Here is a 15,209-nt window from a genome sequence, read left to right on the forward strand (position 1 = left end):
AATCAAATATGTACGCATATATTTAATACTTTTATATTTGACGCGAATATGGGAAAGTAAATTGTTTTTTTTTTTTTTTAAATTATTAACACTGTTTATATTATACGTACTGCTCATTTGTGCGGGCCAACTAGACATCATGTGTGCGGTTTGTTCATTGGACATAGTATGGGTAGAAGCCAATATACCGTCAAAATAAAGTATAAAAGATCCTAAAAGTGCTCAATTTTACATAGTCATAACTTTTGAACCAATGGATTCCGCACCTTAAAATTTGCATTTTCAGATTCTACACGTTAAAAACTATGAGATTGTAAATAAAAAAGTCAATAATTTTTGAACTCCTAAGTAACCAAGTAAAGTTTAATTTGAACCAATTTTTGAACCAAGTAAAGTTTAATCTGACATTGTTAATAATAAAAATTATTGAATTGAGAAAATACCACTATGTAATGAAATTACATTTCCCAAATGTTTGTGTGAATATAACTATATAGTATATGTAACATATCGTCATCATTGACACGTATATTCACGCTTAATCTTTGTCGAAGCTCTGCACGGAATGCTATGTAGAAGTATCAAAACAAATATATAAAGATGCTCTGTGGAAGAACATTTAATTCATTAATACTATTTAGTTTAAGGTAATAGTTAAGGTATAACATGACAAATTTCAATACTGTATACATACCGTTATATATTAATTCATGTTATTTTATTTTGTAACGAATAGAAATTGATCACATAACCTTCATCGATAATACTTAATTTTAACAGTTTTATTAAAACTTTACATATTATCATCATATGTAACTATTGTTACATGATGCTAAACTTTTAAAGCTTTGCAGTAAATATTTGCAGTAAATAAATATTTAATATATAATAGTATAAAAATATTCTCTTTTGCAGGCACAATTTAGAATATGGTGTCCAATTTTATAGTGTGTTTCCTCCAAATTTTGTAGAACCAATTTATAAGAAAGATGAGCAAGAAGTAATATTTAAAGAAACAGCAGATAAAAAATTTGCTCATGTATCAATAAAACCAGCTTATACTTCTGCGACATGTTCTGAATTTCATGATAAACTGGTTAGGTAAATAATTAAATTTTTAATTTAAGTAAAAAATGTTTTTCTAGGTTTAAATAATTGATTGCCTATATTTTATATGTATTATCTGTTTTCTGTACATATCAGAAAATTCACAAATTATATTATGAGAGAAGGTAAAAAGCAGTTGGCCAGAAGATTATTAGATGAAACTTTTGAAAATATTAAGATAATAAAATTGAACGAATATTACAATAGCCCACCTGAAAATAGAGAAAATATCATATTGGACCCAAAAATAATTTTCTATCAAGCTGTAGAAAATTGTACACCTGTTTTAGAGCTACGGAAAATATTAAGAGGTGGAATAACTTATCAGGTACACATACAAATGTAATTTTTATTAAATAAATAATTTAATAAATAGATATTTGAAATTCGTAATATAAGAAATTAATATATATAGGTTCCTGTACCAATGAATGCAAATAGAGCTCAATTTTTATCTATGAATTGGCTAATTCGAAGTGCACAAGACAAGGGGAATGCCGAAAAACTTCCTGATGTATTGGCGAGAGAGATTATTGATGCTGCGAACAATAAAGTATATTTATAATAATTTTTTAATTTGTTATGTGATTAAATAGTATATATGACAAAAAATTATTTTTCTTATATAAGCGAATTCCTCTTTTCGAGTGTGAAATTGTGTTTAATTAACTTTTTTTTATATATAACTTTTTTTATAATTGTATATAACTAAAATGTATATTTTGCAGGGACGAGTTATTAAAAAGAAACATGATTTACATAAGCAATGTGAAGCAAATCGAGCTTATGCACATTATAGGTGGTTGTAGAAAAAAGGATAAAAATAAATTTGTTTTTTATTTGTAGTAATAATATTTATTTAATCAAGGGAATAAATATTATTGGAGATTATCCAAAAATATTAGAAAAACTAGCTTCTTCTGTGACTTTTCCATATTTTGTATACACTTTCAGTGTTTGTTTACAAGACTTAATTTTTAAGATTTTATATAACGAATTAGAAGTATTCATGAAATTTTCCGTGAAAGGAATAATATCATCGACAGTTGTCCTTAAATCTATTCTTTTACCCCAATAATTTATATATGATATTATAACATTTTGATTTTCTGAATCATCTTTATCTTTTACATATATTGTTCCAACTAAATTATTACATGTAAAACCAATAGTATGTAACATAAGGACTAACAAACAATCTAAAATGCACAGTGAATTGTATTAATAAAGGTTTAAATTCAACATAAAAATATTAGATGTTATTTCAACTTACTACAAGCTGTAAAACTTAAATTTTCCATGGATGACATGAAATCTAACATTTGTAAAGATGCAGTCACTGGTATAAGTGCACCTGCAGTAATTGTGTAATTTCGCTTAAATTTATTGAAAATATAAGGACACATGGCATAAGGAAACATATAAATTATTTTATAATCTGGAAATTTGTTTGATTTGATTGTTGATGATGTACTATACTTTTTATTTGATGCATGATTATATCGTCTAATTATATCATTAATACTATTATAGGAGTGCCATCTTAGTTGCTTGGAAAAATGGAATGTAAGTATATTCATGTGGAAGTATAAATTTTTTTATGTACAACAATGAACTAATTCAATGAATCTGCATATAATGCACTGTTAGTTCACTTAACACATATCTCTGGATTATCTATTTTCTTTTACATTAAACACATAAAAATAAGAAATTCTTCAAGCACCACAAATCTCTTTCGTTACGGCTGTGTGAATTGGTATAGTATAGGAGCTTGTGACTCCCTCTAGCGTGAATATTTTATACTATAGCAGGGTAAATTCTAGCGCAGCGAATTTAACTGTACAACACTGTAGCCAAGACAACGAACAAAAGTTTATTTAACAAATTTATTAATTAAATGTTAAAATTATTAATCATTTATATCGGTGATCACTCTCAAATTTTGTGTTTACGTTACAATGGAAAAATAAGTTGTCAAAGCATAAATGATTCGTTTTGTAATATTATAAGCTCCAATGAAAGTAATTAGTATCAATTCATTAGTATTAGTTAATAACATTTTGTGTTGTTGGGTAATGAATAACTCGTAGATTGTCATGTAAAATCCAAGCAGATAATAGGCTCTGCGATCAAGAAACTAAGATCGTTAGAACCTTCACGCTCAGAGTCTAAGTAAATTTTATGAGAGCTCAAATCTTTGTTAAAGTATTCAATCTATTATAATTTTAAATATAAATTGTTACCCAAGTTAATTTTCTTGTTGCGTATTTCTTTATTTAAACGTTGAGGTAGTTTTTCGGATTGTTTGAAGCTAAAATTCTTGAAAGTTGAAATTCTCCAAAATCTTAGAAAGGCCATACAAAACGGTTGCAGTTTTAAGGAGAAGATGAGTAGGTTGATACCTGTAGAGCGTAAACCGTTCTGCTCACTAGAGTGCACGAAATTGTAAAGATTTTTATACTTTAGATTCAGAGATGTCTAACTGTTGTTCAAGGCACGCCGTCTTTTCAACATACTTCAGTGATACTCTCTTGTTCATTTCTCTCAACATGTTAAATAAAATCCTGTAGTGGACTGTAAGGTCGTAAGGCTCTTAGTGGCAAGGTGCTTCAATGGAGAATTGAGAATTCGTTGTGCAATGCCACTCTATAAAAATAACCCGGATTTGGTTGTCTTTGTCTTTTTCTCTTTTTTCTTAATGCAATCGTATACTCGGACCAAACAGCATAGAGTTGGAAGGAAAAAGCGGCCCTACGATAATGGTAATAGAAAACAAGTTTTGTCTAACATATATGATTATTATGATTGTATTATTATTATGTTGTATCTAATAAATATCTCATAAATGTTATGTAACATAAATATTCTTTTCATTACTAAAAACCTCTGTAAACTCTAAAACTGTACTATAATTTTATTTTTTTAATAAAAATTTTAATAACATTGAAATGTTTCAATCATGAATGATATTTTGAACATGATATTATTTACATATATGTTAAAAATTAATTTTGTTAATACTCTCACGCATCCTCTAAACAGTCATGCTATCGATACCCCATAGCTCGGCGGCTATCAGCTTTGCAAACATTCACTAAAGGACCCAGCCAGTACTAGCAAGCAGGTCCTTGCTGAGCCATCAATTCAATCATAAATTATCGTAAGGTTAAATAGCGACGGGCTCTCTGACATTATGTTGGCAGGAAGGTGCCCTGCCTCTAACATATTATATACATATAGATACAAATAAATAATAAAGCAATGAATCCAAAATTTGTTTAATAATAAAACTACATCAATTATTTTATAGATTTATGGTATTAGTAACATACATCACAATTACATTTCTTAATAAAATAATCATCAGAAAAGAAACAACAATTATATTACCATTACATTTTCATAATCATAAGTTATAAGAAAAGTAGCTAAAAATACTTAAACACACTACAACAGAATATAAGATAACAGATATTTTCTTATGTTATATGTTGTGTAAAATAATAAGTTCTATATATAGATTCTACTATTTTATGTTATAGAAATTATATAATTTGTATATATATCAGTACAATTTTGATATAATTTTTGGCACAATATTCTTGTAAATACAGAAGGTTAATGAACAGACAATTTTGATTATTTATTTCTCATTAGATGAATGTTATGTGAATTAAATAATATTGGTTTTATAACCAACAATAAAAGCTAATTTTTATAAAAGGTTATTATAAATCTATCTAAAATTATTAAAAAATAATTGCTATACAAATACATGCTATACAGGAAGTAAATAATTTATACTAAAATGTTAGGCATCATTTACTATTACAATAGGATTCCATTTATCTGAACAATTTTTGTCAGTCTCTAATTTAACTAACATGTTGATTTATTATACAAACTTGGGCTCGCTATCATATTTTTTATATAAAATCAAATTATTATATAGAAAGTACATATATAAAGTAGAGCTTTGTTTATCTTCATTTATCACACTTTGTTTACAGATACAAGTTAATACTCAGTTTCAGATATTTGAACTTGTAGCTGATCTTCTATTATTTATTATCTAACTATTTATCGTATTCAGAACATATTTCATATGTCCCAGTGAAGGAATATGAACACATTACTGAGACGATACTATATAACAATGAAACTCAAAATTGGCTCAAATTATTGAAAAAAAATTTAATGTATCTATATCTTGGCAATATATCTTGGAAAGAAAAAGAATAATACTAAATCTTAGTAAAAAATGTAATATCCTCAAACGACTGAAAATGGGCGAATCAACTTTGTCATCAGAATATAATATTGACAAATCAACCATATTGGGAATACAATCCAGTGAAGCTAAGTAAAATATACTTATTAAAGAAAAAAACAGATGTAAAAAAGCGTAGTTAACCTTCATACATATGTCTTCTATGTGTCCATCTGCAAGAAAATAAAAATATCAAATTGTGTTCTCATCGACATCAATTCAACACTTGTTTGACAAGTTTTTTCGTACAGAAGATAACCTAACTCCTAATAATGCTATAATAAGTGTATGAATATGAATATGGAATGATGTAAATATAATAAATATCATCACCATGTTCTAATAACTTAAACAGATTGAAACGCACAAAATCCCAAAACGTAAAAAGATATGAACAAAAAAAAAAGAGACAAAGGAATGAGTTGAAATTCAGTTATTTGAATAAGTGCAATAGAGAATCACTAAATTTCTATCATATCAATGAACCAATTATCTAAATTATGTTATTACTATTTCCCAATATGTTCGGATGAACGTAGTTTTATTATGTAATACTCCATTTCATTATATCTAAATTTAAAACTATTATTAAAGCGTGTAAAGTTACTTTTCTAATACAAATACGTAGAAATTCATATTTTACAAATAACAATTTTATGATAGCTGAATATTTTCTTTACCACTTTAGTTATATTTTGACAAACATCCACAATTCAAGAATATAATTTTTATATGTATATTTCAGGTACTTAACCCTCCGAAGATCGTGGTTGATCTGACAGATACAGGTAAGATTTAATTCTAAATATTTCTAAATTTATAATTGTTCATTCTTTATATTTAAATATAGTTTATATATACTGTAAATATATCTATATATTATACTTTATATTAATTTTAGTACAATTAAAGACTTTTCATATATTTATCATATACAGCCTTTTCGCAAAAATAAGCACTGTATAGATTTTAAGTTACTGTATCTATCAAATACACCGCGACCTCTGAAGGAATTTTTACGACCGCGACCTCCGCAGGGTTAATATATTTACTTTTTAAAATTAGTACATTCACCATATTAGATAATCTCTATTTCTCAAAAAATTTAAATAATAGAGATATCTCTCTTTTAATAGTTTTAGTCTCATAATTGTAAATTAATATTTGAAGATTAAAAAGAAATAATACTTACTTTATCAATTTTATATTAAAAATTCTCATTTGTAAAATTTTGATGCGATACAAAATTAATGTAATAAAAAATTCGATTTTATAACTCTTCAGTATGAGATTTCAACAGTTTTGGTAATGATGATACATCTGCTGTCATAAAATTATCTGACAGACAGACTGCAGGAAAGACATGATTTAGTATGGCATAATAATGAAAACCAGCTGCTACAGCAACAAAAAGGTGCCAAATTGCATGTGCACATGGTATTCTTCCATCAGATTTAAAAAACGCAATGCCAAAAATATAAAACAGTCCTCCCAATTTTAATTCAGTAATGTTATATTGATGATACTGTAAGTATTAAGGTATAAATTTTTAAATAATGTATGATCATTATTATCTAACATTCTTAGTCATAGTCTTATTTTCAATGTATAATTATATACTTACTGCATTAATAATTGCATAACTAGGACCAATTCCTATAATTAAATAAAAAATTGTTTCTAACATTTTATATTGTTCATGGAAGATTTGTTGATACAGTATACCCAATATTGCCATAATCCAAACAACATAACGCATTGTAAATAATAATTCATCATTTGGAAAGTGATCTACATTTAACCAAGGAAAATAACTAGCAGCAATAAAAATGTAAATCATGGCACGATCACAACGATGAAGTGTTTCTTTAAGGTGTCTGTAATATAATTATTTGTTATTTCATTAACACAAAATGATGGACAAAGTTATATAAACTAAACTAAGTTAAAATATGTAATAGTAAGTACCTATTATTATTGCAGTAATGTACACTATGGAAAAATGTTGAGACCGTAAAAATAAGAATCAAGGATGTGCCATATACATAAGCTGATACCAATTGGGTCCATGTCATAGAGCGGCGAACCAATTCCAAGCTACCTATAACTGATGGTACAACCCAAATCCCATGAGTAGCTACATTTGCCATGTGTTCTACAGAAGTAGGTATATATGCTTCGTTACTACATGCTGGAGGATTCATCCATTTTATTCTGTAAGAATTTAATACATTGTTTTAGTACAATTTATTGCTTTTTGATATATTTATTTTTATTCACTAAATATTAAAGTATTGTATATCGTATATTATATATTTAACATCGTAAAATGTTTAATATATGTTTAATATTTATAATGTACAAGGAAGGAAATGTTCAAAGTAGTATAAATATTTTATTCCGAAAAAATAAAAAGTTGTTCATACACAGTGTGTTATTAAAATTACAGTTATTAAACTTATAGTAAAAGAAATTTTCTGAATTTTGAAATTCAGAATTTAGTACATGTTTTTCAAGAACATTAAATTTTCACGATTTTCTCGAAAATGAGATCCCCAACGTACTTTTGTTATTTTCGATTTTGTCTTATTTTAAACCATATTTTCACTTGTAACACAAATTTGGAACCACAGTGTATAATTATTATAATATATTTATACAATTATATTGATATATATGTTAGTATAATTATAATACATATATATATAAAAGAGCTGCATTAAGGGGCTATGCTACCATTGCAGCTTTAAAAATAAATCCTACGAAATAATGCGGAAAAAGAGATTTTGAGAAAAATCATACTATATAATAACCAAATTTTATATCGCTTAAACTAAACACGTATTAATCTTTTCAAGAAAAGCTTCTGATTTGCATTATACCTTAGATTTCTTCATTGGCTTGAAGCAATAGAATATCCGTAAATAAGTATTTATTCGGAGGTTAAATTATCTTTCAAGGTCTTTTTAGAAAATTCTTCATGATTCTCAGAACTTCTGAATCTTATAATGTTCAGCTAATTGATGAAGTTGTGCAAATCACATTATCGCATTAGCTGCAATTTTTGCCAAAGTTACATTGATTTTACAGCATGCAATGTTCAAGTACATACAGATTAAAAAAGGTTAAAATATTTTACAAGACCAAATACAAGTGATTATTACAAGTGTAAGCATATCTAAAAGAAAACTATATAGTAATTTACTTTACATAATAATTACTTTTCATACGATTATGAAATATTAAATTTTTGAACTGCGTTTCATATTCTTTGCAATTGTATAAAAAGAAAACATTCATTATAAAAGAGATATGAAATTTCTAGAAAATAGAGTCAATCCATATCAACTGATACATTATCACGAATATGAAATAAATAAAAGGATTATATTATAGTATAACATATATATATATAAATAAATTATTCTTAAGAATAATATATGCCTTTAAATGTATTATCAATGTTCCACAATCGAATTAAAAATAATGTAGAAGGTTTAAATATCCATAGGAAAAATAAAAGTATTAAAAAAAAATCAAAATTATGAATTAAAAATGTTTTATTTTCGTATGTATTATGTATCACAAGTAACTGATAGTATGAGGATGAGGAAAATGTTAAACGCATTTTCCTTAAAACCATATTTTCTGAAGTAGCTTTAATAATAATTTGAATATCGTTCAACAATTCTGATCTTTGGCTATAATGTTTTAAATAACGTTATTTATGGTATAAAATGCAACATTGCGTTGCTTGAGGAAAGGTGCCATGTATGAAGTCTTCCCCTTTGCTGTATCGTGGGCTAAGCGAATTCCAATGCAAGTGCGACGCCTGTCTGGGATATTGAGATACTCTCACTCGAAGATGGTATCCCGCTAGGGGTAGCCATCCACATGTTAATTAGCAATAAAGCTAGAAAAATTTACCGAATGTCCAGCTGGAGAAATTGCAAAGTACAAATTAAAAAAAAACTGAGATACTTTAACGGTTCTTACCCTGTGATTATTAATGTATTATTTGAATAAAAAATATTTGGTATATGTATTATATTTATAATGAATCTCTCTTCTTCAAATTTGAAGGTTGTTGATGAGCAGTTGATGAATATAATAACTACATACATATTTGACACATTAGATCTTGAATTAACTTATTTAAATTTTGAAGTAAGTCTTGGAGATCCACGGCAACGAAAAATTATGTAAAGGAAAGTCCGTGGTAAACAAAAGGTTAAGAACCGCCGCTCTAGCTCTAGCATTCTTTGTAATTGTCAACATGGAAGAACATCCCATTTGTACACTAGCATTTTATATCAACTATAAATTCTACTAAATTTCATTCACAGAATTCATAAAGTCTCGGTTTTGATTAATAGATGAATTTGTTAAAATTTATTACCATTTTTTAGAATTGGTTCAAGTAGAAATTTTGAAAAAGTGAAAAATTTTTAAATACATAAATTTTATTGTTCTATAACCACACAGTTATTGGTTGTCTCATGGTAATTAGTAGATTGATATAACTCGTTTTCCTGTATTCTTCAACGGTGCTACGTTTCGGTCAGTTGTTTAAGAAAAACTGATCAAGATATGATCAGGTTATTTCGCTGTATTTAATTTTCGTATCGAGTTCAATTATCATATTACTACTGTATTTATATTCTTATTATTTCATTAAAATAAATAAAAGAAATGGCATGAGATTTAATTTAGTTGACTTCATGATTACACAATCGAAAAGCCAAATGACGCCAAGTATCTCGGGTACGATAAATTTTAGGACAAATATGCCTTAGTACTTCTATGCTAAGAGCTCGTTATTCTATCGAATTTAAACATGAAAAATTGAATATTCCATTTGACAAAAACAGCTTTGGCGCCTTCCTAATCCTTTTGACATCTCTACTTGTAAAGAAATTATTGTTATCATATTATGCATTTCTTTTTAAAGCTTACAATTTTCAGAAGTAATATTTTCGTTTATCGTTTGAAATAATTTGAAATATTTGAAAATATTTCAGATAGTTGGTGAAATATTCGCGTAATAATACGCGTGGTCAAGAGCAAAATGCATTGAAACAGTCAAAGTTTATGATGCCCACCTAACGGTCAAATTGTCGATCTCAACTGATGTATAGAAAAAGTTTTAGTGAAAACGGCTTTCCCTTAAACTTAAAACATGTGGATTACCTGTAAAACCGTTAACTCTATGTCATCGTCAGCCTAGCCATAATTTCAAACATTTTTAGCATTTGGCGACACATTTTTCCTTTGCGTGCATAACGTCACTTGGTTTAATTATTAGACCTATGACGATTGGGGAGTAATTACATACTTCGAAAAATAAAAGACATGCTAGGATACAAGGAAGAGGAAATTTCGTTTAATAAAGAATCTTCTACAGGGTATTTTACCTAACTTGATCATCTTAAATATCTCGGTTATTTTTTATGATAGGAAAAAATATCAGAGGAAGAGAATATTCGGTTTGAAGGGACAAATGTGGTGATAGGCAAAAAATTTCTTCGAGGCCAGTCTTTTTCGAGATTTTAAAGTCATCGAAGTATTTTTAAATGAAACTACATATTTTCATTATAACAGTCTTATAACTCCCCAAAAAAATTCAACGATGTGGAATATGTTGACCTTTACGTAACCTTCAACGAGAAAAAAATACGTATATGTATAATATTCACATATTGTTTCAATTAACATTTTTACTATTTTATTTTTCAACTACTTACAATGTGCCTGTTTATATGTTTGTAATTTTATCTAAGTCAAGCATCATTTTATGCGAAAATACGTTAAACAATGTTTTAATGTATTACGATTAAGTCGAAACCAAGGTCATATTAGGCATGTTTATACGAATCTTTTTTAACATTTTTATGTCCTGAATTTATCTCTGCTGTATTTCTCATATACATCGGGGCACACTATATAATAGATTAATATATACATGTTCCTAGTATATAATCTCAATGTGTTCAATGAACGATGATTAATATTAAGCGGTACAGACGGTCATACGTTCATCGAACTCTCAGTAATCTTATATATAGTATATATATAATATATAACTCTATAATATATATATATACATTTTTTTTAACTTTTAACTGCTTTTATTTTGCGAAAAGTACAAAATTCTAATTACAATTTGAATTTTATGAAATTTTATTGCTTATTCGAACTCATTATTTCATTGCATGAATTATAGTAAATTAAGAGATAATAAAGAAAATTAACCGTGCGAAATTAATATTACACTGATGTTAAATGAAAATTATAGTATTGAAATATTGTTCCAAGAATTGCTGGTTGTATAGCTCACATTCTTGGCTCACTCACCACATACTGTTTACATACGTTGGGGATAAGAGTAAGAAATATCAAGAGCAGACAAGATAATACATATGTAGAAAAAAAATTATTTAAATAATATTTATAGTTTTGTATCAATATTTCCACAAAGTTATTCCAAAATTCAAAACTTAAAATAGTACACAGTTATTTATTTTGTCATAGTGTAAAGAAATATACAGATTGCCCCGTTAATTAATACAAGAAACAAATATTTTTTCACTAAAAAATATTACTTTTTAATGAAAACGTAAGTAAAAAATAGATATAATTATTAAATGGAACTTTGTTTTCATGAAAAGCAGCTTTGAAAATTTGTTATAACATTAATTTAATTTAAAATTATTCGAATAATTTGAATTATAGTTTACCATTTTTCTATTATCACAAATAAAAAAAATTGTACTGTATAAAAATTATGAAAAGTATAATCAGTAGAAACATATATACATGAAAAATGTCTATTTATCCGATATAATGACATTGCTCGTATATGTTACCGATTTTGCTTATAACGTAAGCATTAGTATGCTCCTCTTAGGTAAAAAATGATATATACAATATTTCTATTTATCTGTGAATTATTCACATTAGTTTTTTAATTCTTAACTTTAAATGCTAATACTTTCTAATGTAACTACAAAAAAAAAAAAAAAAAAAGAAAATGCACAGAATATTTTCCTATATTATATATACGTATTCAAATACAAAAATTTATATATATGCTATTATATAAATTGTGCAATGCTTTTTGTGCGTATCGTATCACGAAATCGTCGAATAAAGTTCATATTTGCGCGTCATTTCTATGATTTACAGTTATCCATTAATTAACTGTAGAAATTGAAATATTTTATAAGAAAAAATTTATTTGAAATAATAATTATTTCTTCTAATTGTTCATTATTTTTTACATTATCGTTTAGTATTTATTATATTATTGTGTACAATTAATTTTATAATGTTTTTTAGATATTTCAATATAAATTGAGCTATGAACTAAAAATATGAACGTCATTAATCGACAGCCAATAGCCGCAGCCGCAGCAATCACTTTCTGTTTGCTGTCTCATCTCGTTAGACAGACTATACATCCATCTGTTTTAACGATTTTAACTAATGCCATATATATTTTTATCTTTTGGATACAAGAAATCATAAATTAACGCTATAATAAAAAAAAGGTTTATCTAGCTTACAGAAAAAATTTTTATTTTTCTTCTTATGAAATTTAATCATTTTATACAAATGATTAATTTTGATTTTCTCGAAAAAAGCGTTTACTTAAATCATAATTTTATAGAAAAATAAGTATAAACTCATTATTATTAATCCTTTTTTTTTAATCTTGTTAAAAAATTTAGAATGCTACTCATTTACTTGCAAACTTATTGTTATTCTAAATAAAAATGATTGATAATTTTGACATTTTTCATGGTTATAAGAAAGATAATGTTTTCAGATAAAGAAATATTGAGAATTGCAGTTATTTCATATTCTGCAATAAAAATATGAGTGACGTTAGTAAATATGAGATTGATTCTTTTAAAAAGTTACTATCCAAATTAGAATTTTTATTAGTAACTGCTCAATTACTAATAAAGCTGAAAGAAAAAAATGCTACATATACATATATACAAATAAACTATAGATACAATATAGAGTTAGAATATAAAATATGGAAAAAGAAATGTTTAAAAAATATGAAAGAAAATTATAAACTGAAGACGTATAGAAGACGATTAAAAATTATATCACAAAAAAGACAATTAAATCATATAAATCTACCATAAAAAAATTAAAATAAGAACATACATATATATGTATACATTGTCCCAATGAACAAATTACAATACTTGCTCTGTATTTTTTAAGGCATATAAAGCATATAATGTAAATCTAGAAAGTATTGAAAAAAAAATTAATGATAATAAATCAGTATTCCTCTTATAAGAAATATACAGGATGTTTATTCTAATGTTTTACTTAATTCTTTATTTATTTATTACAATGTAACACAAAAACTTACTAACAACTTAGTATGAAAATGAAATGTAAAAATATTTGTTTCCATAATAAATAAAAAATCTCCTTGAATTCTTTAAATAGAGCAGTCAAAAGTATGAAATTAATATTTTTTTGTTTGTTATACAATATATTTTTATCAATAGTAGCATAAGACTTGTTTGATATTAATATGTGTAAGTAACATATAACAGTGACATAATAAACATAGGATTTTATAAATACACACAAATAATAAATAAAACAAAAGATTTCATATTATTTTAAAAATTGGAAAATGTGTACTAAAGTTTATATAAATGTTAATACACAAATATGTATAATACCTACTTGTCAACCTACATTTGATGATAATACACGTTCCATATATTCCAAAACATTGTAAAGATTTAATAGTTCAGTATCCATATAAATTGGATCTTCTATAGATAACATTACTTGATGAAATTACTTCTTTGTCCACTTATAAGCAGAATAGCAATGCATTTCATTTAAATAGGCCCAATTAAAATTTCCAATGCATGCAAAGTTTTAATTCTACTAGCAAACAGGATAAGAATTAAAAAGTATAATGGAGGAAATTTATTCGTAGAGAATGTATATAAAAATGCAGGAAAATGATTTCTTATTTTTAAATTTATTAGATAGAATACTTTTTCATTGTACAACAGTTATGTAAAATCTTAAATTTCTTATGTAAAAGTATTATTAAAACCAGTTATATTATATAAGAAAATAAACTTTTATGGTTTCATACAGACATACAAAGGAAATACAATATACGATAACATGCTACATTAAAAATATAAAGTATTATTTTTTAGAATACTTTATAAATAAGGATAAAAGCTAAAATTTGTCATTAAAGATATAAATAGGATATCATGCAAAAATGAAATATAATCAAATATTTTCTTATAATGTTAAACATGAATTTAAACAGCCATTGTTTCACTAGTTGCAAAAATTAAGCAAGTTAACAAGATACTAAATGTGGAAACAGTTAACATTTGTTAATTAATATTAGTTGTGTTGTTATATCTTACTCTTTAATGCGTTGAAATCGAAAAAGATTTTTTATTGGTGCTGCAACGAATTGATGAAGACCAAACATATCCATATTTCCCAGGAATTCAGCACATTTAAGTAAATAAAACCTCAATGCAACAAATCAGTTTGATGATTAATGTAAATTATTAATTTACGCGATACTTATTTCTTTTTTACCTCATGCTTCATATTTTCAAATTATACACATAAAATATTAAATATTGACAGAACTAATATGTCTCTTATATTAAATGATTTATTCATTCATCATTAACACTATCGCTATCGTTGTCGCAGCACTACTGAATACTGAACCAAACGTTCTTTAACCACTGCAACTAACCAATATGAAGGCCAATGAAGGCGATAGGACAGAAGCAGAAGAAAG

General features: G+C 26.0%; 3 protein-coding genes across 8 annotated transcripts; 1 reads left to right on the forward strand and 2 right to left on the reverse strand.

Annotated features, from left to right (window-relative positions):
* Positions 1-446: 446 nt before the first annotated feature.
* On the forward strand, positions 447-1,956 carry LOC117239279 (28S ribosomal protein S7, mitochondrial). Its single transcript, XM_033504753.1, has 5 exons — positions 447-647; positions 916-1,101; positions 1,204-1,435; positions 1,523-1,660; positions 1,836-1,956. Exons 1-5 carry the CDS (start codon positions 601-603, stop codon positions 1,914-1,916), a joined length of 684 nt encoding a protein of 227 aa, XP_033360644.1. The 5' UTR covers positions 447-600; the 3' UTR covers positions 1,917-1,956.
* A 19-nt stretch (positions 1,957-1,975) lies between these two features.
* On the reverse strand, positions 1,976-2,907 carry LOC117239280 (transmembrane protein 186-like). Its single transcript, XM_033504754.1, has 2 exons — positions 2,381-2,907; positions 1,976-2,306 (listed from the first exon to the last, which is right to left on the reverse strand). The coding sequence occupies exons 1-2, from the start codon at positions 2,685-2,687 to the stop codon at positions 1,996-1,998; spliced, it is 618 nt and encodes a 205-aa protein (XP_033360645.1). The 5' UTR covers positions 2,688-2,907; the 3' UTR covers positions 1,976-1,995.
* A 1,958-nt stretch (positions 2,908-4,865) lies between these two features.
* LOC117239278 (monocyte to macrophage differentiation factor 2) lies at positions 4,866-15,184 on the reverse strand. 6 transcript variants are annotated; one of them, XM_033504747.1, is made up of 5 exons: positions 14,818-15,181; positions 7,349-7,594; positions 7,005-7,257; positions 6,573-6,905; positions 4,866-5,553 (listed from the first exon to the last, which is right to left on the reverse strand). In XM_033504747.1, the coding sequence occupies exons 1-4, from the start codon at positions 14,889-14,891 to the stop codon at positions 6,651-6,653; spliced, it is 828 nt and encodes a 275-aa protein (XP_033360638.1). In that variant the 5' UTR covers positions 14,892-15,181; the 3' UTR covers positions 4,866-5,553; positions 6,573-6,650. The 6 variants fall into 6 exon arrangements, with proteins under 6 accessions (XP_033360638.1, XP_033360639.1, XP_033360640.1 ...); XM_033504748.1 differs by lacking the exon at positions 4,866-5,553 and adding an exon at positions 14,114-14,308 and having other exon boundaries at positions 6,633-6,905; positions 14,818-15,184; XM_033504749.1 differs by lacking the exon at positions 4,866-5,553 and adding an exon at positions 14,114-14,311 and having other exon boundaries at positions 6,633-6,905; positions 14,818-15,184.
* Between the last annotated feature and the right edge of the window lie 25 nt (positions 15,185-15,209).

Source organism: Bombus vosnesenskii, unplaced genomic scaffold (genome assembly GCF_011952255.1).
Source record: "Bombus vosnesenskii isolate JDL3184/JDL3185 unplaced genomic scaffold, Bvos_JDL3184-5_v1.1 scf7180000013913, whole genome shotgun sequence".
In the NCBI taxonomy this organism is placed as follows: Eukaryota; Metazoa; Arthropoda; class Insecta; order Hymenoptera; family Apidae; genus Bombus; species Bombus vosnesenskii.

Bases quoted from the DNA above. Each gene is read 5' to 3' on its own strand.
- LOC117239279 (XM_033504753.1), top strand. From the start codon at position 601: ATGCTCTGTGGAAGAACATTTAATTCATTAATACTATTTAGTTTAAG. The intron at 648-915 runs GTAATAGTTAAG...TCTCTTTTGCAG, and splicing joins TTAATACTATTTAGTTTAAG to GCACAATTTAGAATATGGTG. The intron at 1,102-1,203 runs GTAAATAATTAA...TGTACATATCAG, and splicing joins TTTCATGATAAACTGGTTAG to AAAATTCACAAATTATATTA.
- LOC117239280 (XM_033504754.1), bottom strand. From the start codon at position 2,687: ATGAATATACTTACATTCCATTTTTCCAAGCAACTAAGATGGCACTCC. The intron at 2,307-2,380 runs GTAAGTTGAAAT...TGTGCATTTTAG, and splicing joins TTTAAGTTTTACAGCTTGTA to ATTGTTTGTTAGTCCTTATG.
- LOC117239278 (XM_033504747.1), bottom strand. From the start codon at position 14,891: ATGGATATGTTTGGTCTTCATCAATTCGTTGCAGCACCAATAAAAAAT. The intron at 7,595-14,817 runs GTAAGATATAAC...AAATTCTTACAG, and splicing joins CGATTTCAACGCATTAAAGA to AATAAAATGGATGAATCCTC. The intron at 7,258-7,348 runs GTACTTACTATT...ATTATATTACAG, and splicing joins CATTACTGCAATAATAATAG to ACACCTTAAAGAAACACTTC.